Source organism: Eufriesea mexicana, unplaced genomic scaffold (genome assembly GCF_001483705.2).
Source record: "Eufriesea mexicana isolate 0111107269 unplaced genomic scaffold, ASM148370v2 scaffold1653, whole genome shotgun sequence".
Classification (NCBI taxonomy): domain Eukaryota; kingdom Metazoa; phylum Arthropoda; class Insecta; order Hymenoptera; family Apidae; genus Eufriesea; species Eufriesea mexicana.
Window position 1 is genome coordinate 749,081 of NW_016909884.1, and position 12,266 is coordinate 761,346.

Consider the following 12,266-nt stretch of genomic DNA (forward strand, 5'->3'; position numbering starts at 1 on the left):
CAGGCCGCGGAAATCTATTACGTCGTTTTACTTTCATCGCTTATATCTTCCGAATCTCTTCAGATTTTCACGATTTTCCATCCTAATTGCGTGCAGTGCTCTGTGTTTTAATTAGTTTGCCGGTTTTTTTCCGATTTTAACCGATCGTTTATGAAAGATAGTGCCGAATGTGACAGGCCGCGGAAATCTATTACTTCGTTTGACTTTCTTCGCTTATATCTTCCGAATCTCTCCAGATTTTCACGATTTTCCGACCTAATTGCGTGCATTGCTCTGTGTTTTAATTAGTTTGCCGGTTTTTTCCCGGTTTTACCCGATCGTTTATGAAAGATAGTTCCGAATGTGACAGGCCGCGGAAATCTATTACGTTGTTTGATTTTCATGTCTTATATCTTCCGAATCTCTTCAGTTTTTCACGATTTTCCAACCTAATTGCGTGCATTGCTCTGTGTTTTGATTAGTTTGCCGGTTTCTTCCCGGTTTTACCCATCGTTTATGAGAGATAGTGCCGAATGTGACAGGCCGCGGAAATCTATTACGTCGTTTGACTTTCTTCGCTTATATCTTACGAATCTCTTCAGATTTTCACGAGTTTCCAACCTAATTGCGTGCATTGCTCTGTGTTTTAATTGGTTTGCCGGTTTCTTCCCGGTTTTACCCGATCGTTTATGAGAGATAGTGCCGAATGTGACAGGCCGCGGAAATCTATTACGTCGTTTGACTTTCTTCGCTTATATCTTACGAATCTCTTCAGATTTTCACGATTTTCCAACCTAATTGCGTGCATTGCTCTGTGTCTTAATTACTTTGCCAGTTTCTTCCCGGTTTTACCCGATCGTTTATGAGAGATAGTGCCGAATGTGACAGGCCGCGGAAATCTATTACGTCGTTTGACTTTCTTCGCTTATATCTTCCGAATCTCTTCAGATTTTCACTATTTTCCAACCTTATTGCGTGCAGTCCTCTGTGTTTTTATTAGTTTGCCGGTTTTTTTTCTGATTTTAACCTATCGGTTACGAAAGATAGTGCGGAATTTGACAGGCCGCTGAAAGTTTTTGTGTTGTTTGACTTTCTAAATTTTTCTAAATCTCGATCTTGTCCCGTTATTTTTGGCTGTTATTATTGTATAGTTTTTATATAACTATGCAATTTTAGGTTTATTTATGTATTCAATTTTTTTTATTTAGGCGCTTGCAGTACGAATAATGCTTTAGAAAATTTTATTCACGATTCATAGAAATGTATTACTATAGTTAGCTTTCAAACAGAGGTAAACATCGTATGACACGTTAAATAGGTTCCTAGAAAATGACGTGTTCTATGAAATCGTGTTGTATGAGACCGAAAGCGAATACAAAAAGGGGCGTTGCGTTCTGAAAACTTACTAAATATACATTTTTTTTTAAATTCTACATTGACATCTTAATTTTTATTAAGAATATAAATGTATATGAAGCGCAATACAAAAAAAAAACAAAAATATTATTTTAATTTAATGCAATTGTAATATAATAAATAATATAATAAAGTTTCTTCGTCGTCAGTGCTCGTATAGAAGTACAGTGCTGTACAAATGCTTTTGCAACTTTTTTATCGTGTTAGGACGAATCCGTGGTATAGGATGCCTTGTTGTAGGAGGGTTCCCGCATTTTACGAATCGTGTTATAGCGAAACCGTTTTATAAGATGCCGTGTTGTTGGAGGGCTTCCTGTACTTAACTCTTTATACTCGAATTTTTTCGCTATATAGATATAACAATTCGAAGCTTTTCTTATATTTTTCTATGTTCGGTAATACCATTTAAGATGGAAAAAGAAAATGGCAGATATTTTATTTTAATATTTCACGTGTAATTACTTCTGATCTACTTATAGTTACTTAATACTAGTTACTTAACACTAAAATTACTAAAGGGGTAAAAATGATTTGTTTTAAATTTCCTATCTCTGCAATTGTTCAGAGTATGCAGTTGCTTTTGGCAAAATTAATATTGATTTTTATTCGAATGTGACCATAATTACGTATGCTCTTTTATTTTCATTGTACTGCTTCAATTATCATCAATAATGTATATAATATTTAGGTACTCATTACAGATCGGTAATTCGAGTGTTAAGTCACTTCTTCAATGCGAAGGGTTAAATTTCATGAAGAATAATGTGTTTTTAATCGAATCAGGGCAGTATTTATCGTAGGACGAAGTGAGAGTTCGTCTCCAATTTATTAAATAAGTAAAAAAATAGAAGGTATATGCCCAAATCATCGCTTTGTTTCCCAACTTTAATTAATAAGTGTAAATTAGAATTGGGACAAACCATGGTCCTCTTAAATAAACAGTGTGCATTGTTCGCGAAACTGTTGTTCGCGAGAGGGTCGTTCCCATCGCTGGGATTAACGCGAACAAGGAAGTCGAGTTCTTACCTCACGGAAGCTTACGAGCTGCACGTAAACTTTATATCACGGCTTTATGGACGCTCCCCATTGATCGGTCCTCTGGCACAGAAGTCTTCCCACGTGGGAAAATCGTCGTTTTTATTCTTGGATACTTCCTTTTTCTTATCGACCTAACGAGAACGGTCCTCGAGATAAGCAGTAGTCCCATAAGAACAAGACACGTGGCAAAACCAGATCTGATTCCAGAAAACATATTCCCCTTATCTCCATTTATCTCTCCATATACACAAAATGCTCGTAAAATCGTGGGACCACCGACAAGGAGGCAATTCCTCGCATAAAACTGAGCCGAAAACGTAGAATAAAATTTTCTCATACGGAGCCCTGTTTACGAGAAAATCAAGCTCGAAAATACGAGAGAAAAACGTCGTTTATTTTCGAAAAAATACCAAAAATACCAAAATTTCCGTTTTGGTTAATACCAAAAATGATATTTCCAACACCCGTCAATAATTAGGATAATTGAAATAAATTAGGTATCGAAATTTATTATCCATTCAAATTACATCTCGCTCTGACTGGTATCGTTTCGAAGCACGCGCAGTAGTGTAGACTGTACCTAAATGCGCGCGCACCCAACGCATCTTCGAGCTCGATCTTCTCGAAAACGAAGCTTCGTACGAGAAAACTTTATTCCAATTTTTCGATTCAGTTTTGCACGAGGAATTAATCCATGTCGATTTCACCACGATTTCGCGTGAACTGTGTATAACGATTAGGTTCCCGTGTATTTCTCCGAAGAAGAGATTTATCAGTTGTTGGATTTTATAAGATAGGGGAATTCGAAGTAAATAGCCATTTAAATGCGAAAAGCTGTCGAGGCTGGAAATTACGTGAACGTTGGGCGGGTTGTGCAGGTTGCAGGATGAAACAGCTGTTTTCGATAATCTTTTATAAACTGGCTGTTAACAGCGTGTTACGTCGCATCGTTTACAGTCCTCACACCAGCGACTAACGCGTTCCTGAATAGATTTTGCCCTCGTTCCTCGCCGTTTTTGCGCTCGATGGCCGGGATTTTATGGATGAACACGGTCCGCTCGGATTTCCTGCGCTCTCTGCTTCACGAAAATTTCACGCCCGAACGAAGGGGAAAATAAAGGAGAAAGATGGGGTGGACGCTCGTGGCACGGATTACACGGGACACTCTCCAATAAGATTTATTCTCACCCTGATCGGCCTGGTGTTAAGTGAAAGAAAGGAATTTCCTCTGTTTTTTATTTCATTTCCATTCGATGGAGGTCTTTTCTTTTCCACTCGTTTCCACTTCTTCTGATGTCGATTTTTATGGTGATGATTTTGGAAAAATATTTGTGTCGAATAAAATTGTGGAAAATTATACGATTGTAGTACCTGTATGTGATGGTGGAATGGTGGATCGACAGGTGGATGATTTTTCAAAGCACTGACTTTTCTCTTCATGTTCGTTTCCCTTTTCTTAGGTTTCGAATTTTATAGCTACATTTGTGGAAAAATATGTGTCGTAATTATGGGAAAATGTAATATATGATTCGTGGATATGTGCATCGACATGTGGATTACCTTTCAAAGCACTTCCTCTGTTATTTTTATTCGATAGAGATCATTTTCATACTCGGTTCCCTTCCTCAGGTTTCGAGTTTCAGCTATAGGAAATATATGCGTCGAAAAAGATTATGGAAAATTTTACGATTCTCTGGGAATTTTCTTGTGGCGACAGGTGGGTGATCAAAGCACCGCGTCGTGCGTGGTAATGGTTGTTTTGTGTGTTAAATAAAAGAAAGGAACCGACTTCTTTTTATTTCTTTTATGCTCGTCTTTTTTTTCGTCAATTTTCAATCTTCATTGAGACATTTTCAGAGAAATATATGTTCTGTAAAGTTATGGAAAATTATAATAGGTTTCGTGAAAAGGTCCATCGACACGTGAATGATTTTTTGAAGCATTTTACCGTGGTTAATAGCACTCGTTCTACATATGTATAGATACATATTAAGTGGGGGAAGAAAATCTTTCCTTTTTCTTATTTTTATTCATTCCAGATTTTGTTCTATATTCGTTCCTTCTTCCACAACTTTCGATTTTTGTTGTGGTGTTTAAAGAGAAATATTTGTCGAATAAAATTACGAAAAATCATAATATTCGTAAAAATGTGGATCGATAGGTCAGTGATTTTTCGTCACAACTTTATCGTGGTATTTAAAAATAAATTCATCCCGAATAAAATTGTGGAGAATCATAATATTCGCGTGAACAATTTTTTGTCTCATATTTAAATTAAAAAAGAAAAAAAAAATGGTCTGTCGAATAAAATTATGGGAAATCATAATATTCGCCTGAACGATTTTTCGCTTTAACTTTATCGTGTTATTCAAAAATAAATCCATGACGAATAAAATTATGAGAAATCATAATATTTGCGCGAACGATTTTTCGCTTCAACTTTATAGTGTTATTCAAAAATAAACACGGGTCGAATAAAATTCTGAGAACTAATAATATTCTCTAAAAAGGTGCACCGATAGGTGAACGATTTTTCGCCTCAACTTTATAGTGTTATTGAAAAATAAACGCAGGTCGAATAAAATTCTGAGAACTAATAATATTCTCTAAAAAGGCTGCATCGATAGGTGAACGATTTTTCAAAGCACCTCGATGATGGTGCTCGTTTTGTAACAAAAATGGCCGATTACGGGGACGTTTATCGCGATTTTATCGCGGTTATAAGCGCTACCGGAAGCGAACTTTTAATACGGAAACTTTCTCGATATCCGCGGAGCACGAGCGGCCACTCTCGAGGAAATTACAACGTTTGGAAACACCACGTTTAATCCGGCCTGCGGGAATTGCTGCATTCAATCGCTTAAAACGATTCGTGCTTTTTTACGATCGTTTCGTGTCGGAATTGTTCCCGTAAAGCACTGCGCGATACTCGAATTTACTCCTGTAATTTAACTTTCTCAAGCTCTTACGTTTCTCCTCGAGTTCGAAAAAAAAAAAAAGAAAGAAAAGAAAAGAAAGTATCCTGGTTGATTATGGGTAACGAGACGAATGCTGAGTGCAGGCAGTGTTAAAGGACTATTCAGAGTTGCAACATTTAATCCTTTTGCCGTGCACAATGTATGTGTACCTCCTTAAACCTGTAGCACTTAATAGCTTACTTAAAATATACATATAAATACACTTTTATTCTTTTTAATATGTAGACTCGTTATTTTCATTCATATGCATAACACGTTTAGTTAATTAAGCGAAATATTTAAATTTATCCGAAATTTATTATGCCAGACGTGTTCTTTTCTTTATAAAATTTTTGGTGGTGTGTAGAAGCTCAAAAATGCTTTTGGTTTCGAGTGTACCGTAGTAAAGGGATTGAAGAACCCAAATGTGGATTATTTCGGGAAGAAATATGATAAAATTCTTAGACCTGTATTTATATTCGTATTAAAATTAAAATAAGGAGAATACGTTCTAAAATAAATCCAAAATAAATTCTGCTGCAATCCCTATTCTGATCTAAATCATATGGGAGAAATATATGGAGTATATCTGAAATATACTTGGAAGTATAGTACAATAGTATATCGAAAAAGTATGTGGAGTGTACCTGAAGTATAGTCAAGATATAGTATAATAGTGTATATAATAGTATTGCATATTATAGTATAATAATATACCAAAGAAGTATATCGAATGTACCTGAAGTATATTCGAAGAATATGGAGTATTTTTGAAGTATACTCAAAGTATAGTGCAATAGTATAACAAGTATACCTAACGATTCATTATGTCATCTTCAATTATACGAAATGTCCACGTCTATATTTTCCATATAAAATTCTTTGACACCGGTTTTCAAAAAATGTTTTCAATCTCGCGGATTCGAAAGGATTAAAATCTCGAGATGAACGCGGGTGCGGCGAGGAATACGAACACAAAGGCTCTTTGAAAACGTAATTGCAATTAAAATGGAAATAACGTATACTTTCGTAACGAGGTATCCGGTAGTCGACTCCAAAGTAAATTCTAATTTCAGCCAGAGAGTGCCTCTCTTTTGCAATTTCGACGACGTTCTTTACTTCTTTTTTTCCTTTTTTTCCAGGCCACCACCGATCTCTATGGCGAATGCACCACGACGCACAGCGGGACGTCAGCCGCTGCACCGGAAGCCGCGGGAGTGTTTGCCCTCGCCCTCGAGGCCAAGTGAGTGTGCATGCGAATTTTAATACGATCTCGAAGAATCTTTGATCTTCTCCCTCGAATGATTCTCACGTACAATATTGCTCACGGAGTTTACGATCAAGTTGCAACTTTCGAAACACCGGGTATATAGGTATGGAATAAGAAAAAGATTCGATCGCTGCGATCGCCAGAGATTCTTCGATCTTCTTTCGCGAAAGGTACTAATGCACCATGTGATTCATGAAATTTGCGAAAAATTTGCAACGTTCGGACCACCGAAATTGTTATCCTGGAGCCAGAAAGAAATTCGATCGTCGCGTGATCGGAATCTTAAACCTGATGGTACAACCTAAATGCAACTCGAGGATACGGGTACGCGAATTTTCATGCACGTTGTGCAAGCTCGATCGATTGATCGCGATAAATATCGAGCTACCAGATGCGGTTAGAGGCGAGAAGCTCTCAAAGGTAAAGTTCCATGGGTGAAACATTTTCCTGGCATTTATTTTTAGTATTCAATTTACGTGTTCAATCTTCGCTCGTGAAAGCATTTTCGTTGGTTATCAAGAGAAAAGCACTTACGGTTGAATGATTAACCGAGAAACACGCGGCCACTGCGTTTTCATCATGCCTCCTCTACTGAAAATGGAATAAATAAGTCATTAGTTGAAATGCCGAGAACATAGATTGCGTACAAATATTGACGATAAAACGATGGTAATTAAGAGTTTCGACGGTCATCGATCCGAATGGTTCGTGGGTATTAAATGTTGAATGTATTTTTCTGTTAATTATGGGATGAGTAAATGATTCGTAATAATATTTGTTTGTATATACATAATGCAGATAAAATATTTCAATTAGCAAGAGGAAAATTTTATTTCGAAATTGTGAGAATTCATAAAAATTAACAGTAAAAAGTACGGGAAAAAATTATTAAGTAATTATATAAAAATTGTTATGAATATTAAATTTGTTTATTAAAAGTGTTAAAATATCGTAAAATTATATAAAATATTACGAATATTAAAACATACATAAATATGTGATATAGCAATATTAAGAATAAGAAATGTTTGGCAGAGTGCATTAGACGCGTGCTCGTCGTTCCAAATGTCTCGAGTTCGATTCCTAGTTCACCCGAAAAATTTTTTCTTTAAATTCTGATCAATTTTAATACTTGTAAAACTCCAAAGTGCTTAAATTAGCCAATTTCTCTAAAATTGTGATTTAATAACTTAAAATTTTTAAATGCACACATATATGTATGTGTAAGTCCTTCATGAAGCTTTATTGTGAGGAAGAGAAAGAAAGTTTTCAATAAAAAAAAGATACATCACAAAAATACAAAATTAAATTCTCTAGGGAATAAAAAGAAAGAGTTAAAAAATTGTACTTATTCAGTAAAAAATGGTAAAAAAAAATAATATGGTAAATAGAAAGAAAAAGGTTCCTTAGAAAGGTGCGCGGTGTTAAGAGAAGAGGAAAAAAAGGAACTGGTGGGTGCTGTAAAAAAATGTAAAAAAAATGAATGAAAAATTAGAAGGGTGTTAAAAAAAGGACTGAAATAAAAAAGAAAACAAGAAAAAAAGAGAAGATGACGGAGGAAAAAGAACAGGAAAAAAGAAATTAAAAACAAGAAAAAGCTAGAGCGGAAAGAAAGCGGGGAATAAAAAAAATATATATATAAATTACAAAATACAAACTCGAGAATTTTCCGAATTCACGAATTCAGGCATGGATCATGATGACATTTTATATTTCCATATTTCGGTATTCGATATTTCATGAATTCCACATGTAAGCGTATATGCGGTCTTTATAAACGACATAAAACCCTACTTGAACCTACGGTATCAGCGAGAAAGTTATCCGAAAGCAGTAAAAACTGGCAAGTACCATCTGTCTGAAATACGATGCAGCTTATTACTGCTTTATCGTTCGTTTAATAACGAATGATATTGCAAACCGTGACGTAAATCGTACCTCGATTCAAATACTTAACGCAACAACCCACGAAAATGCATTTAATCGCTCGTATTTTCCTAAAATTATCGTTCAAATTTCGAAGGATTAAAATGGCTTTGGAATATTCCGCCTGAAATACCATTGATCTGCACTACTGAGAATCCTTAGTTTACGTCGATTAGACCGAATTTAAGCTCAAGATGTCAAAGGAAAGGATGCGATTTCTCTGAAAGAATGCCGGCCATTTGGTTTGAGCTTGGCAGTGAAAAGTATAGTGAATGAATCGTGATCATTTCGAGAAACGATTCGTGCATTGTTCGAAGTGTCGGCGAGGATAGATTCGACTTATTCAAAGGTAATTGGGCCGCGATTCAAACGGCTGCCAGTCGTTAGAAATCGCGAAAATTAAGGAACAGAACGACAGCTTACAGAGAGCGAAAGCTCCTCTAATGGGGCTCCGTCGAATTCAGTCGCTGAATCGTGACCTAGTGACAGGGATGTGACATTAAAAGGCCGAGGTTTAATGCACGACACTGTCTCTTTGAAACCGCATGCCTTCTACCCCCTGTGTTTTCTCTTGTTCCAGTTCCTTTGATCGCCCTCTGATACAGCTAAATATGGATTCCCTAGCAAATAAACCAAAAATGTTTCTCTTCTCCCTTCGACAGGGTGAATAGCTGTCACCATAAACGAGGCAGACACTTTGGTGAATTTTAAACGAGCATGCACATTATCGTCTATCTCTACTGGTCATTCGACATTAACCTCTTTCCCGTATAATTTGACCCAGCTTCCCTTTGTTCCATTTCAGCGAGGATATTAATCATACATCTGCCGATGGAAAATCAAACAGATGTTAACCTCTGAAAAACCGAATTATTTCATAAAAATCGATTAAAAATTTTACTGCTATATCGTATCATAAATCTTTTATTATCGAATCACTCAGTGATCATGGTGTCTAATGACGTGTTGGGTTTAAAATTACAAATAAATTGGCATATTAGAAAATTCGAATATACCTAGTTTTGCATAGACTGAAGGAATAAAGTAAGATCGTGTTAACCCAGGAAAAAGGTACAGAGGATGTAGGAAATGACCATTCCTGGTCCCCTCTGGAGATGAATTACGTAAGATCGAAACTGTGTTAACGCGAATTGAGGGTTGAGGTCGTCGAAGGGTCAACTATAAAATTGGCTATATAAAATCGACTATACGAAATCGATTATATAAAGTACATCGACTAGGCAAAATCGGTCGTACAAAATGTCGTATACACAAAATCGCTGACTTTGATTTCAGTCCGCAGTTGACCTGGCGCGACATACAGCACCTGACGGTACTGACGTCGAAGAGGAACTCTCTGTTCGACGCGAAAAGAAGATTCCATTGGACGATGAACGGGGTTGGTCTGGAATTCAACCATCTCTTCGGTTATGGCGTGTTGGATGCCGGTGCAATGGTAGCCTTGGCGAAGGAATGGAAAACTGTACCTCCGCGCTATCACTGCGAGGCTGGTACCGTGCTGGAAACTCTGTGGGTATTTTCCTCTGCTATCGATTCGCTCTAGACCGTCCATGAGCAAGAGGGACTGGAATACTTGTCCTTTTTCCTGTCCTTCCTTGGCAAGTTAAAACCCGTCTAAAAAGCAGCCTAAACGCTTATGAAATTGTGGCACGTGGACGGTCAGAGTATCGATTTTAGCCATCTCGATTCCCTCCTGTCGGGTGTTCCGTCGAGTTATATGTCGTCTGCTTTATTCCTCTCGAGAGCGACATTATTCCCGTTTTCCCCCGACACTGGATTACTGATCAGGACGTCTTTTCTCTCCGATAATCTTTTCCCGGCGAATCTGCTCTGGCGCTTAAGCCTCATCACCAGCTCGACAAGCTGACGTCGAACGTGTCAATTTCCTTTCCAGCGAAGTGACGAGCAATCGATCGATCTTCTTGAAAATAAAGACTGATGCCTGCGCCGGCACCGAGTACGCCGTCAACTATCTGGAGCACGTGCAAGCCGTCATTTCCGTCAACGCCACGCGACGAGGTGATCTGGAGCTGTTCCTAATTTCTCCCATGGGTACTAGGTAATATCACAGAATTTCTCGTGGAAAAATATTCTCGATATTTATAATTATGAGTAAAAATGTACGAGACTAACTGGACAAACTCGTTTCAGATCGATGATCCTGAGCAGAAGGAAAAACGATGACGATCACAGAGATGGATTTACCAAATGGCCTTTCATGACGACTCACACCTGGGGAGAGTATCCTCAAGGGACCTGGTTGTTGGAGGTACCAACAACGAAATTTAATTAAACTGCACACCCCTTTCGTAGAAAATAAAGTGTACCTTTTGTTTGGATTGTCGATATTATTACCTTTTTCTTGCAGGTGAGCTTCAATACTCAGTCTCCTCAGCACGGATGGATCAGAGAGTGGACTTTGATGCTGCATGGAACCAGAGAACCTCCTTACACCGGACTTCCGGCTGCGGATCCACACTCGAAATTGGCAATCGTGAAGAAGGCACACGAGGAACGGTCGACAGCCATGTAACGACCACCCTGAGGACCCTAGATACGTTCATATCGAGAGATGTTCACGCGACTAGTCTTATTATTTAAGGATCTCGTTTTTACAGGCGACGGAGAAAAATTCGAACGCAACCGCGCTGTCTTTTCCCAATCGTTCGCTGATTATTTCTATCGAAATAGCTTCGTGCATGTTCGACGATTCTGATCTCTGTTACCCCCGAGTTACGTTCGAATTTCTTCAGACAATTGCGTTTCTGACGAACATCCCTGTGATACCGCATATTAATTATATTCGTATAGGTTCCCGGCAGAGTTAGCTTGTCGTTATTGTTTTTGTCTTCGTGACGAATAATAGTATTTATTATTAGAGGACGTTAACTGCGTCAGAGGCGAACAGAAAACGCGATCGTCGACGACGCGTTCGACTTCTTTAGATGGTCGTTCGTTAATATTTAATTATTTAATTTAGGATTCATCCAGTATTAAAAGCTACAACCATTAACCAAAGAGTCGATGATAATGATTTACTTTTACTGTCCATCGTCGATCACTATTGCGTGAGCATTCGGAAAGACTAAACAAAGTTCAACGGTTAGGAAAATTAACGGTTTCAGTTTTATTGCACGCTAAGAGTCCTTTCGCTGACACAGAGGGAGGAGAAATATCGGTAAACACCGAACGAAATAACGAACAGAATATAACACGAAAGGCACATTCAGATTTAAGAACGATACGCCGAAGAGTCTCAGTTGGGAACAATATTCATTCGGAATTATCCTCGCAACTCGACGAGCCCGTCCGTCTCGTACCAATTAACCACTGAATTCGTAGCTGAGTTTTTAGCGCGTGTCGAGTTGAGAGGGATTATCTAACACGGCAACAAGCAGGAACAACGATGGTCCACGCGTGCCAACGTTTGTGATTTTTCACGGAAAATATTTTCAAAAGCGTTCGGATGTGAATTTTTGGGCCATATATCTATTGTAGATTATTAGATGTTCGACTTTACAAAGTTATCTCGAGGAATTAAGCGATGCATCAAACGTTTAAACGACGCAAATATCAAGTTATTCAATCTCCACGTAGAATTTTAAACGGGCTAAGAATAAACTGGAATGAGATTGTAGGAAAGAAATCTTTTTTCTTAC

The 12,266-nt window shown here is 37.7% G+C and overlaps 1 protein-coding gene across 1 annotated transcript in view; it reads left to right on the forward strand.

Annotated features, from left to right (window-relative positions):
- Window positions 1-12,212, forward strand: part of amon (prohormone processing protease amontillado) — a 66,144-nt gene extending 53,932 nt beyond the window's left edge. Inside the window, exons 8-12 of the mRNA XM_017902135.1 lie at window positions 6,533-6,633; window positions 9,883-10,116; window positions 10,502-10,666; window positions 10,759-10,876; window positions 10,976-12,212. Coding sequence (XP_017757624.1) covers window positions 6,533-6,633; window positions 9,883-10,116; window positions 10,502-10,666; window positions 10,759-10,876; window positions 10,976-11,140 — 783 coding nt within the window. The 3' untranslated portion in view covers window positions 11,141-12,212. The remainder of the gene's footprint in view (window positions 1-6,532; window positions 6,634-9,882; window positions 10,117-10,501; window positions 10,667-10,758; window positions 10,877-10,975) is intronic.
- The last annotated feature ends 54 nt before the right edge of the window (window positions 12,213-12,266 follow it).